This window comes from Corvus brachyrhynchos, unplaced genomic scaffold, assembly GCF_000691975.1.
Source record: "Corvus brachyrhynchos isolate BGI_N302 unplaced genomic scaffold, ASM69197v1 scaffold5, whole genome shotgun sequence".
In the NCBI taxonomy this organism is placed as follows: Eukaryota; Metazoa; Chordata; class Aves; order Passeriformes; family Corvidae; genus Corvus; species Corvus brachyrhynchos.
In genome coordinates, this window is record NW_008238321.1 from 5,232,716 (window position 1) to 5,256,358 (window position 23,643).

The 23,643-nt window shown below is 51.4% G+C and overlaps 1 protein-coding gene across 1 annotated transcript in view; it reads right to left on the minus strand.

The window, feature by feature from the left end:
- Positions 1-20,831, minus strand: part of TRAF7 (TNF receptor associated factor 7) — a 26,581-nt gene extending 5,750 nt beyond the window's left edge. The window contains exons 1-13 of the mRNA XM_008633407.2: positions 20,728-20,831; positions 13,826-13,944; positions 13,565-13,622; positions 12,415-12,506; positions 8,199-8,315; positions 6,831-6,923; positions 5,109-5,142; positions 3,640-3,823; positions 2,820-2,954; positions 1,562-1,779; positions 1,292-1,365; positions 765-813; positions 504-631 (exon numbers count right to left, since the gene is read on the minus strand). Of these exons, the coding sequence (XP_008631629.1) occupies positions 504-631; positions 765-813; positions 1,292-1,365; positions 1,562-1,779; positions 2,820-2,954; positions 3,640-3,823; positions 5,109-5,142; positions 6,831-6,923; positions 8,199-8,315; positions 12,415-12,506; positions 13,565-13,622; positions 13,826-13,906 (1,263 nt within the window). The 5' untranslated portion in view covers positions 13,907-13,944; positions 20,728-20,831. The remainder of the gene's footprint in view (positions 1-503; positions 632-764; positions 814-1,291; positions 1,366-1,561; positions 1,780-2,819; positions 2,955-3,639; positions 3,824-5,108; positions 5,143-6,830; positions 6,924-8,198; positions 8,316-12,414; positions 12,507-13,564; positions 13,623-13,825; positions 13,945-20,727) is intronic.
- Between the last annotated feature and the right edge of the window lie 2,812 nt (positions 20,832-23,643).

Genomic DNA, 23,643 nt, shown 5'->3' on the forward strand with positions numbered 1-23,643 from the left:
TGGCCGCGCCACCCCATGGGGGCCCCCACCCTGCCCAGCAGCCACCACGGTGACACTGGGAAGGGCTGTTGAGGCTGCACCGGGGCAGTGCTGTCAGTTTGAGTTACTGAAAACAGGACAAAGAAAAACAAACATGCCATAAAATAGGGAAAGGACACATTGGATCAGGGAAAAGTGTTTTGTTCTAAGATGACTTTTTATAACAGAGGAACATAAAATCAGAAGCTGAAATAGTCCTGAATACCCTAAACGCCACATAAAGCAAAGCCAGCAGCTGCAGGAATGAGATTCTAATCAGGGCTTTGCAAAGATCTCTGTTTGTCTCTCAATTTCACTGTCACATAATGTTTCCTTGCAGAGAATTTTGTCCAACTATAATCACAAAGAATCATTTGATTCTTTGGAGGAAACTTTAGGAAGCAACATCCCCCCACCCCACAAATGAGCTCAGCTTCTGTTCCATGTGCGAATGCAGAAGGTGCACGGAAGAGGGAAGCTCTTACCTTAATGGTTTTGTCTGAGGAGCCACTGAAGAGCAAGTCTCCTATGGAGTACACACACAAACACCACACGGGGCCCTGGTGGCCCACAAAGGTCCCCTTGCACTTGAAGATCTGCTGAGGATCATAGGCTGCAGAAAAGAGAGCCAGATGAGGGAAGGAGAGCAGTGCTGCTGCTCTGCACACCTGTGACAGCACCCAGGAGGGCTCCCTGGGCATCCCCTACACCCAGCCCGACGGAATGGGGACCACAGGGATACTCACATCCAAGGATGCCCATGTTGAGCCGAGCATTGATGTGGGAGAGCTCATCCTGAAAAACATAACAAGCTGTGTGAGCTGCGAAGCCATCCAGGCCAACCTGCCCTGGGCATGGCTTTGGGACTGTCCCCTCCACTGCTACAACCCTTCTTGTCTTCTTGACTCCCAGAGGGTCCTTCCTCAGTGGCCAACTCATCCTCTGACCAGAGGTCTCTCCTCTATGACTCTGTGACTGCCACCATCCCTCTGTCACCTCCCTCCAGAGACCACAGGACTCTGACAGCACCTCAGACCAGCACTAAACTCTTCAGTATTCAGACAGGCCCAGAAATACCTTTCAGAACATACTGTCCTCACTCTGCTTGGATCTGCTTATCTCCCTGCTTTCTGCAGGCAGGGAGGAGGGGACAATGCCCCTGTAAAAGGCCCAGCCTTTGGAGCAGAAGGCTCTCCCCAAAGCTTCCCCCCACTGCAGGAGAAGCCTAGTTAGGAGCAGAGCCAGCTAACTCCATCCCAGGGTCCCCCCTCACATTCAGCATGGAGGCGTCCCTGCGGAATTCCATCAGGTCCTCGCTCAGCTTGCTCTGGTTCTCATCCAGCACATCTGCAAGAGAGGGACAGGCCCACAGTCACTGCAGAGCCACTGATGGCATCCCAGGGAACAGGCAGAGGGCACCCACTGCCACCCAACTCAGAACACACTGCTGCAATCAGCAGGGAAAGCAACCCTGCAATGCACCACCCAAAGAGCTGCCCTGTCCTACAGCTCTGACCACAGAGCTCCTCTGGTGCAGACTCACCAAACTTCAGCTCCAGGTTCTTCTCCAGCTGGTCGATTTTCTCGGAGAGTTTCCCCAGCATGGAGCGCAGGAAGGCGATCTCCTGGTCCTTCTGGGCCATTGCCACCTGCATCTCATGGAAGCGATCGTCTGTCTGCTGCAGGAACTCCTTCAGACCCTCAAACTTGCATGTCTCCAGGTGGGTCTCGTAAGTGTCCTGGTTTCCTATGAACGTGCACCTGAAGGGAAGGCAGATGCTGGCTGGAGCAGGGCTCACGTAGAGATTCCTTGCTCAGCTGGCTCCTCAGTGGAGCTTCAAGGCCTGTGTGGGTCCCCAGCTGCCCTGCTCCTTCTGCCAGCAGCAGGGATACTGTGGTTCATGATCCTTCAAAGGCTGGACTTGATGATCTTGGAGGTCCTTTCCAATTTTAATGACTCTGTGATCTTGCTGGGACAGGCCAACTGCAGGACAAGAGAGGCCAAGCAGCTCCCATTCTTCCAGCCAGGGCATTGGCCCCAAACTGGACAGTCTGTCTGGGCAGTTGCAAGGAAAAGCAGATCTTGGGCAGGAGACAGAGTGTGGTATCAGTTTGCTGTTTTCACCAGGAGCCATAAAAACCAGTGGAAAAAACTGCAGCTGACCTCAGCAGATGCTGACTTGGGCCTGCAGCAGGGCTGCTCTGCCAGGACTTGCCTTGCTCTGCCTCTGCCAAGACATGGCTTAGGATCATGGAATCACAGAATTGTTGAGGTTGGAAAAGGCCTCTAAGACCACCGAGTCCACTTGTTCCCCCAAGGCCAGCACTAACCCACATCCCCAAGTGCCACATCTACATGGCACTAAAACTCCTCAGGGATGAGGACTCCACCACTGCCCTGTGCCAGCGCTGGAAGAACTTTTGGTGAACCCTCTTCCTGCAACAGTAAACCCAAGCAGGGCCTGCCCTGGGGCTCGGGTGACAGGGAACCCTCTGAGGCAGATCAGCACTTCCCTTGCCCTGGGACAAGGACTCGTTGGCAAGACACTGCCACGGTGCTCAAATTACTCTCGTACTCATCCTCCTCTCATCGTGCTCTGACTCTCCTCCAGCTGTTCTTCCGCCTGAGCACTCATCTTCCTCACCCTCCTCTTCACTGGGCACCATGACCTGCCTGTTCCAACCCAGAGGCTCCGGGGCTGCCTCCCGCAATCCCTGGGGAGAGCTGCTCAGCACTGGGGAGAGCTGCTCAGAGGCCTCGGGGCCACCCCAAAGCTGCAGCAAAAGCATCAGATCCTTACCCGTATTTGGAGTGGGGGCACTTGATGTGCTCACGCTCGTTCAGGTGAGCCGCCAGGTTCATTTTGAGGAGGGGAGGGCAGCTGGGGTTGTTGGGGCAGCGCACGGGCCTGTAATCACAGCTGCTCTCATGATCCCTGCCACGGAGAGAAGCAAAGGCAGGGAAAGTCAGCAACAAAGCAAAAATTAATAGGAACGACACAGATCGTTGGGAGAGGAGCAAACCAGCCCTGTGAGGCTGTCAGGTGATCCAAAGCCTCCTGCTCTGAGACTGCAATTCCAGCTTTAAATTCTCATTTGGCCAGAAAATTGAGAGTAATAATAGGCCACATCTTCACAGGGCACATCTACTTCTGCAGCTGATGGGCTGAGCCTTCAGGCAGCCATCAACAACAGGGAATAGACAGGGAAAACAGGGAATGCATTTAGGATGGGGAGGGAGATAGATTTCAAATTCATAGGATATAACCAAGGTAATTCCTTTTACAAAAAGAATCCCATCCTCTGTGGTCTCTACTTGACCACAGCCACAGAGCTTCATCCCAGATGTGAGGTGGCTGCTCTCACAGTGCACCCCGTGTCCCTGTGCTGGCACTCAGGTAAGATGGGAGCAGAAAACAACATCCTTCCCCTGACACAAGCCCATCTGCCTCCACCTCAACTGTCCCCTGAAGCCACCCTGCCCCATCCCACACCCTGGCACACCCAAACAGAGCAGCGCTGGCAGGAGCTGCATGGCCCCAGAGCTGCAGGGCAGCTCAGGCAGGCCAGGCTGGCACAGCCCTTTCCCTGGAGAGGCTGCAGGCTGGAAAAAGCACTCACTTCCTAGCACTCAGCTTGATAGTGAAGGGGCAGCCACGGGGGTCCACCTCGAAGGCGGTGGGCTTGCTGCTGGCCGGGGGCCGGCAGCCGTACTTGCAGTGGATGAACAGCTCCCCGATCTGCTCGGCCACAGCGATGTTGTTCACCACCACCGTCAGCTTGGCGTTGTCCACGGGACACTTCTCTGCCAGGGAGGGAAGGATGACACAGTCAGTGAGGGGTGAGACAGGGCACGAGCGTTTCCAAGAGCCCCTATGTGGAAATTGTATTTTTTTGCCTTCTCTAGTCAAGTCGGCCAACTCCCAGGTGAGTGGCCATGGAAGGAGCCAGGAATATTCACCTGAGGTCTGCAAGGCATTATCTTTGGGTTGTCTCGGGGCTTGGAAAAGTCAAAGTTTATGTTAATCCATAATGATTTGAGGGAGCTGCCAATGAAAGAAGCCCACACTGATTCAGACTACCATGTGCTGGCTGAAGGGTGAGTGTCATCACCAGATGCCCCATCCATAACCTGCTCCTTCACCCAGGCCTGGGCTCAGCTCCTGCTACCAGCAACCCCTGAATCCCAGAATCCTTTAGGTTGGAAAAGACCTCCAAGATCATCGAGTCCAAGCCTTGGACTGGTCACCACCTTTTCAACTGAGCACTGCCACATCCAGTTGCTTACTGAACACTCCAGGGATGGGAATTGCAATTGCAAAGCCTTTTGCTACAGATCTGTGGGTTGGGATTGATATGGCAGAGCACAGTGAGGGGATTAACATGCAAAGCAGAGGGACCTCTTGCATATGGAACACAAAAATCTTAAGACAAAAAGAGCTGCTGCTTTGCAGGACTCCCCAGGGAGCCTCCTCAGGGCCTGCTGCTCTGGTAATGCCAATGGCTTGGCTTTGTGCTGAACAACACCTTGCCAAGAGGGACACAGGCTCATACCAAAAAAAGGCTTTTTGTGCGGCCAGAGTCCAGCCCAAGCAGGAGCTGGTTAGCCCAGAGCAGCAGCCAGGGGCCTCGGCTCTCCCAGGGTTCTGCAAGAGCTGGGTGAGCTAAAGCAGCTCAGTGGGGCTCAGTCAGGGTCCAGAACCCTGGCACTGAGGGGATGGGGGAGGAGGGGTTGATGCCAAACGTGGCTCCTGGTTCTTTATCCAGGCAGCCACAGAAAGCTTTCAGTTTGAAATCAGTGGGTCAGCTCTGGGCGAGACGTATTATCCTGGGATTATCCATTGCATATTCCCGGATCTGAGAACATCCTGTGCCCAGGAGCAGGGCCCAGCACTCTCTGCAGTGCCCATTCTCCAGAGTGTACCATCAGCCCCCAGCCCCACCCCTCACTGCCGCAGTGGCACATCTGACTGACAGCTTGTTTTAAGCCCTTTGAACACTTTTCTGCAGGTTTCTCTTTAAGTGAAAGCAAATAAACCAGAAAATAACAGTGTTTTGGCTGCACCACACAAGAACAGTTCTGTACTCACCAGATGTTAAGGCACATCTCCTGCAAAATGTGTGCTGTGGAGACAGAGAGGAACAGCAGTGTCAGCGTAAAACGAGAGCGGGCAAATTATTCCCTGTGGCAAACGTTGGGAAAGGTGGGAGATACCAAAGCCTGTGGCTCAGGGGCCCCAGCAGCTGTTCTGCCTGTTTTAGCTCAGCATCACAGGGCAAACCCCAGCTGCTTGCTCAGGCAGCTCAGGGTGCAGCACAGGTCCTGCTCCCGAGAGTACTGAACACACAGTTTGGAGCTTTGATGTTCTCCCCGTTCAGGATCAGGCCAGAATTGTGTTGCAAGCCAAAGCCCAGGGGCATGTTCTGCCACACTCTGATTGATATTCCTGGGATCACAGAATCCTGGAATGGTGTGGGTTGGAAGGGATCTTAGAGATCATCAAGTTCCAATTCCCTGCCATGGGCAGGGACACCTTCCACTAGACCAGGGCTCAGAGCTCCATCCAGCCTGGTCTCGAACACATCCAAGTCCTTCCTACCCTCCATGTCTGCAGAGGGTTTCTCTACTTCGTCCTCCACTTTAGCCCATGTCATCCCTCCATTCCCCCGAGAAGCCCTCAAGGGAAGGGAAAAGGGGAAGCCTGGCCTCTCCCTGTCCTTGCCCAGTCAGCCCATCACATTCATCTCTCTGGAGCCCTTCTAAGGCAGCAGAAGCTGCCCTCTCCTGCTGTCAGGCAGATGGAACAGCTGGTTTGTAAGCCCATTAAATGCTCTGTAAATTTGAGCACTTTAAATAGGTCCCCTCTCAGTGTTCTGACAGTTTAACTTGACAAAGTAGCAAACACAATCTAACACACTAATGAATATAAAGGCTGCAGCATTTCACTGGTCCTGATCCTGCCCTGTGGATTCCCTGGAGCCTCCTCAGCCACATTCCCCTGCCACAGAGCCAGCTCTTGGCAGGGCTGTGAGTCCCTCTCTGGAGCTGTTATCTGCTGCCCTGCTCCCATGGCCTTTTCCTGCCCAGCACAGCTGCACCGAGCTCCCTCCAGAGCTGCCAGACCAGGACTGCAGATGAAGCCAGGCTGCTTCCTGCAGTGGGGTTTTTTCCACATTAACCAGTAAATCTCACTGTCTCTGTGCAGAGCTGCTTACTGGAATAGTGCAGCCAAACTGCACCAGCTTCCAGCACTTTTGGGGAATAGTACCCTCACTGCAATAAACAATCCTAAGCTCTGCTCCTGTTGCTACAGCCCCATCTTGGTGATCAGAAGCACGTCAGAAGCATTAGAGCCATCTCAAAGCCATCTTTCTTCACAAGCAGCGCAGAAGCAGGAATAATATACAGCTTCTATTAAGTCCCAGTAAAATGGAATCCAGAAGAATATTCATAATACCCCGTGCCTTTCATTTGAAGATCTCAAATCCCTTTGCAAGCATTAACTAAATGAAGCTTCAAGCCATTCTTGTTTTATGAGCAACACTTCCTTCACAAATGAAGCACAGCCGTTCCTGGGGCGCCCAGGAGCTCCTGCAGAGCCCTTCACGAGGAGTTTTCAACCTCATGGAAGCCACAGCAAGGAGACTGAAGATGGCCAGGACAGGGTGGCTGACAGTACAGCTCTCCTGGGAAAAACCACCCCATTTTAAGCAAGCCCTAGTTTTGCTTGACAGTCACCAGGGAAAGACAGAGGGGACAGTCCAGGCTTGGCTCTGGCTCACACAGGATATTTGGGAGAGCCCTGCCTTACCCCACAGGTTGTGATGACTGGATCCTTAAACACACTGCAGCACAGCTGGCAGCACAGCTTCACGGATGGCTGCTCTGCAAACACCAGGGGCTCCTGCAGGGCACACAAAGGGACAGAGACAGCGGGGATTAGTCAAACCAAGAGCCTGCAGCTCTGCAGAAGGAATAACACAACCCCTCAGTGGTGAGCCTTGGGGAGCCTGGGGCACACTGAGGATTTCATCATCTCAACATAAAATTCTGCCTGGATCTGCTAAGTTTCAGTAGGGGAAGAATGAACTTGGGAATGGTTGGAGACCCTCAGCTCATCACAAACAGGGGGCCACCAGCATCTGGCAGGATCAGGACCTGACAGCAAACTGCACAGACCAACTTGTTTGCCAATGATTCAAGTCACCAGAACTGCATGAGCTGCACTGGCTGGGACTTTGTCCTTGGTTGGACTGAACGTAGGGTTGTCAAAACTGTACAAAGCCTGAGCTTAAAAGCAATTTTAAAGCAGTCTGCACTCATGTTTTTGAAACATTCTGAAGGAAGGGCTCCTTCATTCCTTAGGAAGCAGAAACAACATTGTTTCTGCTGCAATGGGCCCATCTCTCCATTCTGTTTACCAACTAGGACTGCCAGTACAGGGCTCCAAGCACATCCTCCCAGAGCACCACGGCTCTCCAGGGCTCCAAGCATGTCCTCCTGGAGCACCACAGCTCTCCATGCTCACATTTCAGAGCATTTCCAATCAATCTCTGTGGTTTGCTCTGCCTTTTCATCCTGTGCTGCTCTCAGAAATGCAAACACAGCCCCCTGGGTTCCTAAATATGAAACACACTCTTATCCCAGATCAGTGGCAGAACGCCGCCTGACCTTTTATTCATCCAGTTTGGGGTTGGTTACTGGGTCACAAGCTAAGCTCAGTTAAAAAGCATCCTCCCCCAACGCATAGACAATTCCTTGCACCCTCCTGGGGCTTAAAATCAAGTCAGTGGGGTGCCGCACAGCCCTGAATGGCGATGGGGCTCCAAATCCAAGGGGAATTGTATTTCTCTTGCTGCCTGGGGCCAGACCACCAGCCTGAGCCTTGCAACCCACCCTGCTCTGCTGCAGGGCCAGGGAATCACACAGGACTTTGAAAGGACTTACAGTTTTTCTGGGAAGCAGAAAAGCCTCACCATTGTCCTCGCTTTCCAGGCAGGGAAATGGTACATAAGGAAGCAAAGTCAGTGGTGGAAACAAAGTTAAAAGCAGGAGTCTGAGCCAGGCACCGCACAAAATCTGTCCGTGAGAGCTCTGTGTACTCACGACAGTCCACTAAGTTACTCTTTTGACACTGAGCTTCCTAATCCTGCTCCTTCAGACAATCCCAAATACCTACTGGCTCCTCCTCTTCCTCATGGAGTGAGAACGTGGAGCGCAAGGACATGTTGGACTCGGAGTGCAAGGAGCGGACGGAGATAGCGGAGTCGGAGCGGCGCGGGGTGCTGATCGGAGGCTGCGGACACAGAGCAGCTCTGGTCAGTGCAAATAATTCCCAAACTCCAGGCAGAGCCTTCAAGTTCAGTTTTCCCCTTCCACAACACGCAGCTGCTCCATTCCCAGCTGCAGTGAGTGGCCCGGCTGCTGTGTGCCCTTCCCTGCACCATGCCCAGAGACAGGAATCACTTGGGTTTAACTCCCTTAGCCAGGCTGCCATCGAAATTCCAAGCACATCACTTTCTCCAAGGTGCATTCCCTGCACACTTACCGTGCACGGCCGCAAAGCAACGGTCTGGAAGAATTAATCCTTCATGGAAAGCTCCGTAAATCTCCCCCAGAGACTGCTCCAGCTCCTGCAATGTCTCTAATCTCTACAGCAGCACTTGTTGTTGCACTCACTATCTAACTTCTGCCAAATTTCTTTGCGTAAGTGTGGAGACTTCCTTCTATTGAATTCTCTGTGAGCCTGGCTCTACCGCTTCCTGCTCGGGAGGGGAGAGCGGAGTGGAAACCGCGTGCACCAATCCAGAGAAATCCCTCTGGCTATGGTGGCCTTGGGATTGGCTTCGAGGGAATGCTGCTGCTGGAATATTAAGCAGCAGCACATTTCCGAGGGTGGAATATCAACCATCAGCACATAACCAAGGTGCTATTTGGTGTCAAAGCGCGACCGGAGACTGCAGACCACGGGGTGACTGGATTTGGGGATTCAGTGCAACTGGGAGCGCAGCCACTGCAGGGTTACCCTGGAAGAGATGCTGCTGGTGGACTGGGAAAGGTGCAGAGAGGAGGAATAAAGGTCTTCGATGAGCAGAATGGATGCTTTGACAAAGAAATGGGAAAATGAAGCCAGAAGCCTCAGACACCTCAGACAAGGGATGATGGATGGGCATCTGCATGTGTCACTCCACTCCAAGGCTTGGCTGTAGCCTACGTCAGTCTCCACCTCTGAGGAGTGTTGGCTGGAAAGAGCTCTGGAGATCCCTGGCTGCCCACTGGAAAAGGGACTCTCCCTGGCCCTGGCCCAGGCCAGGCCTGGCACTGCCCAGCAGGAACAGGGAAAGCCACACAGACCAGACTCGGCTGAGTTCCTGTCCTGCACCTTGTGAGCAAAACGCTTTTCCTCGTGCTCCACCTGAGCCTTGTGAGCTGCATTCTGTGTGCCTGCCCTGGGTAAAAGTGGGTGACATCAGACCCAAGGACAAAGGCAATGCAGGAGGTCAGTGGGGCCGGCAGGAAATTCAGCAATGAAAGCTGCAAGATGAGGTTCAGAGGCTGCTGCCTTCCCCGGAGACAAAGCATGCTGCAGCCCGAGGGCAGCCTGGCTGGGCTGCAGAAGAGGAGCAGACCAGGATCCTGCTGGTTCCTCATACTGCTCTGCTACTTCATTTTTATGATCCTGGGCTCTGAGGAACTCAGAAATGCTGCATCTGCTTCCAAGCCAAAGCATAAATGTCTTTCTCTTAAAGACAGCATATTTATTGACTAAATAGGTAAACCTTAAGGAGGAATGGTTATAATGAGGTAAATCAATTTTATGTGTATCCATTAATTTTATTATTTTCCTCCACTAGTAGCAGAAATTACTAAAATAACAAGAATGACTGTGCATCGTTCCCACTCTGGGGGTGATAGGGGGGTGAGGGCAGCAAAGGCAGGCTCTGCAGTGAGGCAGGTTTGTAACCAGCAACATCCAGTGAGGATCACCAAAGGAGAGGGGGAACTGCAGCATTCCAGCATTTCCAGGAGGCAGGGGTGCAAGGCACAGAAGGTTTGTGTAAGACTGTGGGCTCAGCTCCCTGTGTCCTGGTTTGGGTAATGCTGGAGTTAACTGCACAGGGGAGAAGGGGATGTGCTGAGAAGGATCCCTCACTCCCCCTGGGCTGTGGGGACAACACAGATGGCAGAGGGTGTGCTGGCAGTTCCAGACCCTCTGGGTATCTGCAGCCTGGGTTTTGCTAAGCAAACAAGGATAAAACTCAAGAGACCTTATTTTTGCACTAAACATCAGGCACACCTTCAAACAGTCCAAGGATGGAGCACTCAAACATCTGATGGAAGATGGAGAGTTTTTGCTGGTAATTCAATCCAGCCCCTGGCTCAGAGGTGAAGTTCCCTGTAAACAACAGACTTTGGACAACCAGGCAGCCTCCATCCACAGTATCCAACTGTTCCAATATTCAGTTGCAATCTTTAGCTGCAGTTCCCATCACCTCAGCTACAGGAGCAGCCTCCAGGTGAAGGCCCCAGCTCCATGTAGGCACAGCAAGGTGGGAACCTGTGGCACTGTGTCCAGTAATCCCTGCCTTGCACACAGAACACACTGCTGCTTTTGTCTCATTAACAGCAGCTTTAAAAGGAAAGAAAAAGGAGTGGTGGAGGTCACAGGAGGGCTCTGACTTGTCTCCAACTGTCTCTCTGATGGCTGAGAAGCCCTTGGCAGCTTCTGGAGGAGGGAAAACTCAGTGATGAGGAAGGGAAATCCCAGATTATTTCTTGACAAAGCAAATGAAGCTTCCTAAGAGGGTTAGTGAGTCTGTCTGGAGCAGCAGGCAGAGCAGGACCGGGGCAGTTCTGGTTTGTCAGCACCTCACACTGCTTCCTGAACCACTCATTAATCCTCTCACTATTTTTGCTAAAGAATATTTAACACTCCAGGGAAAGTGGGCTGAGACTGTCCAAGAGGATGGAAGCTGGCTCTCAGCAGAGATCTCCCCCATTCTTGGCTGCACACCCCAGTTCATGCCAGTGGGGTTTTCAAATGAGTCAGGGAGTTTCTTCATCAGACCTGGCTAAATGAAATATCCACAGCATCCCCTCCTCTGGAAAAATCCTCCCCTCTGCCCTGTGAGAACTGCCCAGCTTGTGAAAAGGGCACTGTGAGCCCAGTACTCAGCCCACAGGTCCATGCTGACAGCCAGGGGTGGCCTGAACACTGGCCCTGCTCGTGGGGTTAGTGGTGGGCTGGAGAGCTGCATTTGGCAAGGACACCAGGAAATTTTCAAAGGACTTGTTAGAAAAAAGACCAACAACAAACAAAACCCCCACGGGCTCACATAAAACACAGCAAGATGTCTGAGCAACAGAAGGAACTTTATAGGATGCTGACAATAAAATTCTTTGCAATCTGGTGTCAAATTTATTTTAAGAAGTGCTGCAGCTCCATACTGTTGCTGACCCCAGTCTCTGCCAGGGCCTAATTCCAGCAGCAGTGATCCATTTATGCCTGGCTTGGAAATTGGGTCTTGTAACCTGACTAAGTCTACCAGTACTTAATTTGAAGTCTGCTACTAACTTGCTTAGATCTCAACAGAGCTTGTGGTTCTGAGATGTGGTTGGAGCACCACGGACAGAAGGTCCAGCCTCGGAGCTGTCCATCCTTTCACCAAGGTTTGCTTTGCTGTTGCTGGTCTTGATTTAATTGATTGAGTGAATTTAATTTCTCTCCAAGCAGCTAACCCTGGAGCCTGTTGAATCACTAAATTCCCCAAAATGAACTCACCCAGAAGTGAGTGAGAAAACTGGATACAAAATTGCAACTGCTTTTCCACCAGGATATTGGGAGACACAGGAACGGTTTGTGTGAGAAGCCCAGCACAGCCTGTAGCGTCCAACATCCCACTCTGCAGGTTCCAAACCCGCTCCCTGTGGTCAGAGGCCCCATCTGGAGGTGGGAATAGGAATGGATTCTACGGCCATAACTGCAGAGCCAGCTGGGATCCATCCAACACGGAGAGTGCCTGGCCCCAGTCATGGCCCAGACATCTCTGGCAGGGGCTGTTTCCTCCTGAGCTCCCTGCTCTCCCAGGAGCCACATACACCCTCACAAGGAGGCTGTGGGATCTGTATTTCCCAGGCTTTGGACCCACATAACGATTTCAAGCAGTGTGAAAAGCAGCACCAGCAGCTCCAGCCTAAAGCCCCAGGTCAGAATGAGCTGCTTCCCCCTGGCACCAACCACGGGAGCAGCCAGGAATGCTGAGGCTGGTCCTGCCTCTGGGCACAGGTAACACAGAGAATGATGAGGGAGGCAGAGGAGTTCAGAGGAGCTCCAGACACCTCTCATTTCACTTCTACCCAGCTAAGCCAGCCAGGAGGGTCCTGGCAACACCTACCATGCCATCGTCCTCATCCCGTGGGGAGTAGGTGAGGGTGCTGGAGGAGGACGGGGTCCGACGGTGCTGCTTGAAAGTATTGGTCCCGTCAGCTTTAAGTGGAGTTCAAGAAGAAAAACAAGCATTTAGGCTCGTCAGAAACATTTCTGAGCTATGGGCCAGCCTCTGTAGCTGTAAGTGATCCTTAGAAAAAGACCGGGGATTCTCCAACGCCAGTTCATGACTGGACATATCAGCACAGGTAGAACAACCCTGATCTCTGAGAGCTTGCCCAGAGAAGAGCTCAGATAATATTCTGTCAGGTCCACAGGTTAAAAATACTATTAAAAGGAAACTTTATACTCCCACGTATCTCAGTCACCAATAAAAATTGCCTGGATCCAGGGAGGTCTGGATATCCTTGAGGCACAGGGGAGGCATGCTAAACTAAATATGAGATATTTGTATAGAGATCATATTACTGACTTGTATAAAAGTCTGAATGTAAATATTCGGGAGTCCAAAACCATCCAGAGTTCAGGACAAATGTAATCCAAACATTTTTCTCAGGCAGATGTTCATTTCCTTATCTAAATCAGTGTCAAGTCTTTTTGTCTCTATTAAAGGACAGATATTTGTTCTCCAAAATGAAATCAGGCCTCTTCCTATATTCACCCCACGTGCCAGGGCTCAGGCTCCCCTCACCTGCTGAGCTTTGAGGGACAAGGCACAGGAATTCGAAATGAGCAGGGACATTTGCATCCCCTCCTGTCTGAGCTAAAAATGGCCACGGGGTTTTACCAAAGCTCCAGAGTGACTCACAGTCAGGCACGGAGTGAAGATGGAAATTTTCAGCATTGATGATTGTCACAGGGATCAGTAAGATTTGGTGCTGAGCTCAGTATCAAACCCTGTTGTACTGAAAACTACTCTGTTTTCAGCAGGGGCTTCCCAGTGGTACTGCTCAGTCTGCCTGAGGGGAGAAAATTCCTGTGCCTGCTCATTTCCATCATGTCAGGACACTTGGGCTGCCTAACACCAAACCCAGCCCCTCAGCACCCGGTTAATGACCACAGGGATTCTCCCAAGAGCTTTATGATCTGTAAAACAACCACCACCCTGGGATCACACACAGTGCTCTGGGGAGATACTGTACACATGAAGCACTCACGCTTTGTGATGGTGGTCACAGCAGAGAAGGCTGGTCCAAAAGTTGTTTCCATTCTTGTCTGAAATATTGAAAAAATGAATGTCAGGGCATTTAAAGCCTTCAGACTTTTCCTGAGCTGGTGAAATACTGCATACACATTCCCAGCTTTTATCTGTGAATAGCGAGATTTTAAGTGGCAAGAAAATACCATATTTCAAAAGAAAGGATGAGAACACAGGAAGCAGCCCTGTCCCCTCTCTGTGCCACCAGCAGTGGCCTTACCCCGTTAGCGTTTTCAGAAGTAGCGATGTTTGTTGTGCCACTGGAGAAACGATTGTAGCGAGCGTTCTTGTTTGAGCTCATAATCTAGGCCAGCATCTGTTAGTCATGGGAAGCTTGCTCTGTGGAAGAAGAAGGACATGAAGAGAGCGAGGTTTGTTGTGTATATTTTCCTGGGCTCACTTTCCTGCAGCATGAAGCCTGAGTGTTTACCCAAACTCACATAAACCTGGATTTTCAGAAGCAAGAGGCGAGGACAAAATCAGATTCCTTCAATTTGTCCCTGGATGAATGTTCAGCATTTTTTAAATATATGATTATCTTTTAATAAGAGCCTCATTTCTCTCCCTCCACTGTTTCATTAGGCTCAAGTTTGCAAAGTCAAGAATTCCACAACAATAATCTGCAGAAACATGTGGAGTTTGCTTTCTTTAACCTCTGCTGAAACCTGATGCTGCTTCAGGGCACAATTATGCTGCTGTCCCAGCAAATCTGACAAGATGCTCTCAGTCTTTTTTAGAGCCAGGATACCCTCAGGAAGGAGCTGCAGCTCCTCTGCCATCACACAGAGATGCTCCTGGCTCAGGCAGGCAGGAGTTTCCCTCAGAGACAATGCTCAGCCAGGCACCAGGGAGGTGAAGTATCTCAGGTGTTTCTAGCAGTTGGTTTTCTCTTATCTGGGAGTGACAAGTCCTAAATCTCCAAGCTCTTTATAAAGCACCGTGATTTCTCCACTTTACAGGAACAGAAACTGAGGCTCAGAGAGAGGATCCCACCACACAGCTGTGACCTGGGATTCGTCCAGGGATTCCCACCTCCCTGGAGAGCCCTGGGACACAGGGCTGGGCACATCCTGCACACGCATTTTAAACACTGCAAAGGTGACACTCGAGCTGTCCTCGGCCAAGGTTCTGCTCATGGCCTGACACAGCACTTCCTGGTGCTCCCTGCAGCTCTGGATCCAACAGCTGTCAGGCAGCCAGGAACAGCAGCAGCAGAATCCTGAGCAGGGAATTGCTGCTCAGGCCTAAACTTTCAGAAACAACTATGTTCAAAAATCATATAAAACCAAAATTCCAAAGAAAAACCAAACAAACAGAAACCCTGAAACCAAACCCAAAACCATCTGAAAACCAGGGATCTGGATAATGTTTTCCACACACGTGACAGCACTGTCCTGGCTGCTTGCAAATGCCAGATCCCTGAGGAAATGCTGAGCACAGAGTCTGGAGCTGTCTCAAAAGCAGCAGGAAATAGGACGAGTTCTACTCAGGTTTGTGCTGCTGCATCAGGGAGACCTGCAGAGTTTAAAGCTGGGCTCCAGCAAGCCAGAAGTTTCGCTTGGGCCATCAGATCCTTTTATTCCTGTCCATGTTCCTGAGGGCACAGAGAGCAGAGGGAACCAGGAGGGTGGGAAGTGGAAGAGGGCAGACAAAGGGTTTGGGCCACTGGCCATGGCCCCATGAGATCTGATCACTCAGCCTCCCTCCCTCTGGCAGCCTTGGATGAGCCACTGGAGCTCTTGGCTTCCTCCCGGCAAAAAATTCCCCCTTCTGCACAAGCCTAAAAATTCCCCTCTTCAACTACAAAGCCTGAAGATGAGAGGTCTCCAGCTGGGGTCTCCAGATGATGCAGTGCTCATAAATTAAGCAAAGCAAGTACTTCTATGAGTGATGGCACAAACTGCCGCATTTCCTGGGATTTCCCATCTCAAGGTTGCATTATCTCATGTCCAATAACATGTGTATCCCCAAAAATTCCCCTCTCTGCAGGTTCTCTACATCTAGCAGTACAGCTCGGCTCACCACTCTCCTCTGGAAAAGGGATTCAGCACTCTCCTCCTCCCATTATTGGGTGGAAGCAGAGAAATATTCCACTTTCCTGGAATAAGAATCCATGATCCCTTTTTCAGAGAACCTCAGCAACACCTACCCACACACCCTTTATCCTGCATTGCTCAAAGGCAGGAGCAGGGATATGCTCCCACTTCATCAGCCATGTCAGTTAAGGTTAAGGGAACCGTGCATATCAAATATTCCTCTTGTGGTTTAGGGCAAACAGTCATTCCCAGATGGAAAGAGAGGAAGCCCATCCTGATGGAGGATCGTGGGCTGTCTGGAAACTCAGGCAGAGCTTCGTTCCCTCTTATTTTCAGGGTATGTATCACCTTCAGATGTAACAGATGGAGACTCAAGCAATGGGATACACTCAGAGACAGGGAAAACAAAAATGGGGATAACTGACAGCGTGAGGATTTCTGTGATATCATTAAATGTTGGATCAGACGTGCCACAAGCAGTGACTGCAGCCACTCAAGCCACTGCAATGACCCTTCCATCCCTGCCTGGGAACCTCCAGTAAATCCAAAGTGAGACAGGGGATGTGGAACACACGGATTTTCCACTCCCTGTTTATAAGCATGACCTGTGCCTGCAGCTTGGCTGAGCAAGGTACCTGCAGCAGCAGCAGGGAGCCTGCTCGTGTCTGCTCCGAGCAGAGACCAGAGGAATGTGAGCAATGGAAAACATGTTGAGCAGAATATCAGCCAGGCTGCACGACACCAGCTGCCACAGCAATATCTGATTTCAGCCCAAACCTCTGCACCCACCATAGGCAGGAGCATTTCAGCAGAGCAGATGCCTCTCCAGAGCATTGTCTGACAAGCTCCTCACACCTTCCTTTCCATCTGAAAACCTTTTCCAACTGATATCAAAGAATTTAAAAGGAGGCAGAAAAGCTGATGTTGTTAACACTAATACCAGCCTTTGCTTGGCATTTGAATTGTGCCAACTACACTGTCCTGTGCTCCCAGGCCTGGAGGATGAGTGTCCCTCTTGGGTGGCTGGTGTTGAGAACCCAGCCTGTGACCCAGATTCTCCTTGCCTGGACTTAATTATTTTTTATTTTTTAACATGCAACATCAGTGTTTTTTACAGTAAACAAAGAGGGGGGAAAAAATCTCCCCTGGAAAAAGGAAATTGTGGGGACCCAATATTCAGTAAATCTCACAGCTGATCATAACCAGATGTGAGGAGGGGCAGGGATAGGTTTCAGCATTTGCACATCACAGGGATCAACTCAAGGCTTTTGAGACTCAGTGAGAAGAAAAGCCTTAAAATCCTACTGTAGTATTCCAGGCAAGGAAAAACCCAACCACCAGTAGCTGCAGAGGCAGCTGCAGGGCAAAGCAGTGCTCTTTCTCCCCCCTGCTGAGAGGAGATCCAACAGGATCAGCCACGGATCACCCCCTGACTGTACCTCAAAGCTGGGAGGAGAATCAGGACCAGTGGCCTGGCTAATTCCAGAGTCCTGGGGTCTGGTGGAACTGGCACAGAATCTCAAGGGTCTGCCCTCCCTCCCGTCAGCCCCAGAGCACACACAGACCCTTGGCTATTCCCAACAGTCCGCTGAAGATCCTGATAACCAACCTCAAAGCCCAGACTTTGAGGGGGGACACGGCACGAGGAGAAGGAATGGAGTACCCCATTCCTCACCAGCATCCTGATCAGGAGCTGGTTCCCAGTGCAGGAACCACACCTTGGCACTGCTGGGGGTTGTGCTCCAGCTGCGCTCTGGGAGAGCCACGGGCACGGCCCTGGATCCTGCAGGGAGATGTGACATGGCAAGGAGTGGCTGGCAGCCACAGTGACCCACATGGCACAGAGTCACCTTTCCAAGACACCAGCAACAGTCTCCCCCTCACACAACCACCAGTGCTTGGGGCTCAGAGACTTGTCCTACACCTGCTGGGTCTTCCTTTCCCTCCTCTCTGCCCACTGAAGCTCTCTCCAAGGGTATTCACCCTCAAGGAAACTGCTGGGCTGGCAAATTGCCCCACAGCAGGAGTGCTTGCCAGTGGGAAAGATAGGCATGGGTTATCCTGCCCTGGCTGGAACAGCCTCTGGCTGACGTGAACTTCCTTATCTCACAGCTTGGGTATTTATGGCGTAAGACACAAGATTCTGTGCCTCTTACAACACTGCATGCAGAACAAGAAGGGTTACACATCCTTGAGGGTATTGGCACATCCCCAAGGAAATACTCCGATGAAAGCTCCAACAACTCCATGGGACAAGGGCAAAGCACGCAGGTGCCAAGGGCACAGGGTGTTTGTGGGCTAATTAACTATTCTGTGACCATCAGCACCTCAGGCCCACCTCAGCAGGGTGAGGAGGACTATCAGCATCCGGTCTGACCTGTACAGCACAGGCTGTAAGAATGCAGAGCTACAGCAGATCCCTGAGATAGACACCTCTCATGGCACACCGGATGGGAAGCAGACAGTGGAGCCCAGTGGTCATTCCTCAGCTCAGGGAACACTAGGCCAGGATTCCCAAGCACCACTGCTGAGTCAGCTTGCTCCAGCTCCCAGGGGAAGATGGTGAATAAAAGCCAGCAGTGAAATCACCACATCTGCAGGTGACACTCGGCCCTTTCGACCTGTCAATACCACTTTGGTGGTGAAGAACTTACGAAAAACCCCACAAAATGAAGGAGACAAAGAGGTTGTAGACGAGCTAAAATCTAAAAGACCTGACCCAGCAGGACATTTCTTACACTCTTCAGATGTCAGTCAGTGTAGGAAGGACAAAAAACACGAACAGAAGTTCGGCCTTACTGACAGGACGTGGCACCTTCAGCTGATGAATCTGTGGAAGAGTCTTTTAACTGTTTATAAGTTTTTCTTATAAGTCACACCAGCTTTTCTGAGTGTCTTACACTGAGGCCATAATTGTACTGAGCCGTCATCAATAAAAATAAAAGGGATATTTTTAATTGCTGCTACTTTTACCAGCACTTCCACTGACTGCAGGGCTGTGAGAGCACATTCAACAGCTGTTTGAACACTGCCATGCCTTTGAACAAATGGAGTTCAGAAAGGAAAAGCATTTCATATGGTGCTTTTCCTAAAGGATAATGAAGCCTTGGGATGGAAGAATATTTGCAATACCTCACGTTAAAACCTGAAGCTGTAACTTTAAAATGCTCCCATAGCTGGATCAAAAGTGATTGCTCTGGTGAAATGAAGCACCTCAATTTTCCCAGAAAAATAAAATTAAATTAGAAGTTAGAACAGAGGCCAATATTCAGTGCTGTTCCATGACACAAAAGCTACATTTGAAGCTTTATTTCCATTTCAGGTAACCTGGAAGGATCCACCTACAACACCATTTTTGTTAGGCAGTCCATGGCTCAACATTCTGACCCTGCAACCAAAACTGTCCTGTGTGGGCTCAGCACCTCCTCAGTCACTGCTGGGCAGGAACAGGCACATTCACAGCTCTGTCACACAAGGACCTTAATCAAAAGGTGCTTTAAAAGTTGTCCCTGCCACTGCAGAGCTGCGTGCTGTGCCTTTCACAGCTTGTGCTCTTCCACATCCTCTCTCAAAGAACAGGTCCCTTCCGCGACCATCTCATTGTTAAACTGTGGATTTGGTGAAGGAAAAAGAATAAAACCCCATCCAAGCCCCGAAACCAACACCATCCTCCCTGTCCAAGGCAAAAATCTCAGTCCTGCTGCAGTTCCCCAGGAGGGAATGGCCAACTCTGTGCAAAGAAGATCTTGATGAAAGATCTTCAGAAGCTGAGAACAGTCACCCACACCACTCACACCACAACTGGTGCTCACTAGTGCTCCTCAGACTTGTCTGACAGAGAACAAGTGGCTGCCAAGACCCCACAGGGTCCTGTGGGCTGGCTCAGCTCTGCTGTTGGTCTCCCTGCTGCAAATCTGGTAGATAGAGGGGCTTGCAACTCAATTGAAAACTCTTGAAGACATGGCAGGTCAGCAGCAAAGCCTGGGGGATGGAGAAATCTGGCCTCTGTTCTCCCAAGGATGCCAGAGGAATGTTTGTCTCTTCTAGATTCTGCTCTCCTGAAGTCCTGCTAGACCCAAAGCAATCAAAGCTCCTCTCTCCTTTATTCCTCAATTCCTGTGCCATGGCTGAGGCCTTTTCCAACTGCTTTGCCTTATGGTTGGCTGCACTGCATCTTTTGGAAAGCTGTAACCACCTCATCACACTATGGGATTCTTCCAGATTAAAGTCATAAGAAATCTGAGCCCATAACCATGACTCAAAAAGCACAAAGTGTCACTTCCACCCCCTGTTCCCCCCAACATCCTCCAAAGCTTTGACACTTTATCACACACACTCTTCTCTGCCCTCTGGATGCAACTCAAGCACTTCCAAGATCCAGCTGAAATGCATCATCTCCTTCAGAAGAAAAAAACAAAAAAAACCCCCAGCAAATTCCAGTCACCTGCTCTTTTTTTTGTACAGTTTCCTTGGACTTTGCCACGAAGAAGAAGCAGGAGGCACCAACACTCATGGATCAAACTACTGATCCTGGGAGAAACAGGCACCAAATCCTTGATTCCAAAAGAAATCAGTGGATGTGGACACTTCCACCATGGCAAATTTACTGACAGCTTTCAGACAGAAGCACCACTCAGTGTCCCACAACCCTCAAACACCACGGATTAAACTCTCTCCCCCAGGGTGACTCAGAATTCCAGGGGAGGCAGCGGGACACTGCCTCTCCTCACAATCTTGGCTTCTGTGCTCACAACTCTGCCTAAGGAATATCGAGGACTTCCCACTTCTGAAACACCAGGAACAACCTCAGAACACACTTGCTGGGTTGCTGCGATCAAGCATTCCACGTCCTTGGAAAGGTCACTCTGAAGGATCATAAAATCAGCATGACAGAGCTCCAGCTGTTGGACACGCCACAGGTACCCATTTCCAAACCGGTGCTGGACTCCAGGTACCTCCTGCTCTCCACTGAGAGATGAAAACAGTTCCTCCCTCACTGCTGAAGCGGAGCAGCTTCCCCGGGAATGCTGCCGACAGCCTGACACCTGGCACCCGGAGTAAACACTTTTCCTTGGAGGAGACTCACCCTTGGCCATCCTGGAGCGGCAGAGCCCGGCAAGATGCCACCACCATACCCAATTCCTGAGTTGTGGACAGGCTTTCTCTCGGCCAAAGTGCCTCTTCCGCTACGTGTGTGCGTGTGTGGATCGCTCCCCAGTGATGTAAACACAAAGGCATGCGGAGCAGTGGGCGATATGTAAATCCAGCTGGAAAATCCCACAGCTCAGCCAATCTCCACGCTGCCTCCCAGCTTTGCCCCGGCTGCTCTGGGTTCAGTTTAGTGCAGGAAAAACAACCCTCTCTTAGCACACATGGATTTATTCCCCTGATTGGAGAAAGCTCCAGAGACAGAAAAGTCCTTCACTTGCTTTAAGGGGAGTTTGAGTTTCTCACCCTCTTTATAGTTCCCAAACTGTTCAGAATTCTGAATAACAAACAGCGACACGGTCTTTGCCTGGAGAGACAATCCAGGGAAATCCAGTTAACTAATAGCCACAAAAAAGCAGAGCTGGGGAGCAGGACTCACCTGAAATATAGACACTGATGGTGGGGGACTTCTACTGCCAGGACACCCTCTCCCACAGCTGAGGTTCTCCCAGGAGCAGGCACTGCCCCACTCCAGCCCCCAGGACACCTCGTTAAAAGCAAGAAGGTGACTCCGAAGCTCCAAGCTCAGGCTGTGCTAAAGGCAGAGCAGGAGCAGCCTGAATGGGTAATTTGGGGTGCTGCTGCCTTAGGCTCCTGGGGGACTTGCTGAGCTCAAAGAAGGGTGACACGTACCCCTGTGAGCAAGCAGCTGCCTCCTTCCTTGTCCCAGCTGCCACAACAGCCCCTGATCCAACCCACGGGCACAGGGACATGCTGGTGTGTGCCTCACCATGCCCATGACAAAGGAGCACAGGCAGGGAAGGGACAGCAAAGGGAATAAAAACCCAGAGGGAAGAAGTCCACAAGACTGAACATGGCCACGTAGTCCAAGTACTGGAATCCAGGAAGGATTTTCTCTCCAATGCCCTCCTCCTGGCACACCTGGGCTTGGCTGAGATTACGCATGAGGAAGGTACGCTCCAGGAAATCCCACACTCAGGGCCAGCAGGGCTTGGAAGGTCCCTGGGAACAGGTGAATGCTCAGCCCTCGAGGTGACCGATGGCTGAACCCCACTGAGGCTGCAAAGTGCTCAGCACTGCCCAGGAGCACCCCAGGGTGCAGGGCAGATCTGGCACCAGCACCCAGTGCTCTGCAACATCGCAGAACCTGCAGGGCTCCCTGTGCCTCCAGCAGCACCTTGGGATTGTGGAAGCTGGGAAGGGAAGGGCTGACTTCAGCCAGGGGACACAAACTTCCATATGATGCTCATCTGTGGCTTTAGGCCATCAGAGGCTGCGCTGCCACGGGAACAGGATGGTGAGGGCCCACTCAGGGATCCCCTGGATCAGGGAACCAAACCACCTGAAAACGATGGATTGGGTTTTGTTTTTTTTTTCCTTGAGTCCAATCAATATGAAAATCCCTGTTTGAGTGTTAGCAGTGAAGGCACCAGCATCCCCTGACTGGAAACACCACTTTGGCTCAGGTTTCCCACTTCCACTGGGTAAAACGTTCCCTCCCTCAGGGCAGTGTCACCTGCACACAAACCAAACCCCAGCATGGGAGCTTTCTGCGAGGATTCACCCTGTCCCTTCCCTGCTCGAGACAGGGGACCCCAGGACCTGGAAGGAATCCAGCAGACTGCAGACACTACCTGCTCCTGCAGCTTCCTGCATGATTTTAAGGAGTTTCCCTTGCCAGGGGAGGTGCAGGTTGGACATCAGGAGGAATTTCTTCACGGAAGAGGTTGTCAGGCCTTGGAAGGGGCTGCCCAGGGAGGTTTGGAGTCCTCGTCCCTGGAGATGTCCAAGGAATGCCTGGACGTGGCACTCAGTGCTCTGGGCTGGGATTGGGCATGGGGTGAACTCAGTGGCCTTGGAGGTCTTTTCCAACCTAAACAATTCTGGGATTCTGTGATCTCACACTACTTTCACTCATCAAGGGCTTTCTGGAACCATCCTTCACCCCCAAACCTTCTCCTGCAAGTCCCGAAATCCTCATTGTGGCTGGAAGCTGAAACCACTGACAGACAAACACTCGAGACCAAAATGCAGCAGCTGTTTAAGAGGAACCTGACTGCTCATTACAGGCTGAAAACACATCGCTGGGGGGAAAATGCACAGGGAGGCAAAATTAAGAGCGCTGGGATTGAAACAAAGGCAAAGCAACGCTGCCAAAGTGGAAAAAACAACTGCTAGGTCACAGTTCCTAGCACAGCTACACCCTGGCAGGGACAACAGCCTGGACCTGGCGCGTTATGGACACACCAAACCCAGCTCTTGTAGCACGCACCAGCCCCCGACAGCACAGAGTCTTTGCCTTGGACCCCAAGAGAGCCCAAAAGGAAGCTGAACCCAAGGGAAATCCTCGCTGCTGCCCTTCCCAGCACACCAGCTCAGGGATCCGACAGGAGCAAAGCATTTGACAGCGTCTGTTACCGGGACAGCAGCTGCAGCGGGAGGGGACAGAGCCCAAGAGCTCGTTTGAAATGAGTAGAGGACGGCACAATTCACAATCCACCGCCTGATCCAGACCTGCAAATGTTCTGGGACAGCTACGGAGACCTACCCCCAGATACCCCACATTTTGTATATTGTGAAACCAAAGTCCAGGGAAATGAGGGTACTGGGAGCGCAGGAGAGAAAGAGCAGCAACACGTGCTGCGGTCGGACAAGGAGTGGAGCAGAAAACGACAAAACTAAGCAGAAAAACCCCAGAGCTAAGCAGAACCTGGGGTGAGACCCAGTGAACACGCCGGGAGGGCAGCGGGGGCGGTGAGCGAGACCCGGGCGGGATTCACGGGGGACGAACAGCGCAGATGATGCTCGAGCTCCTCGGAGCGCCCCAACAGAC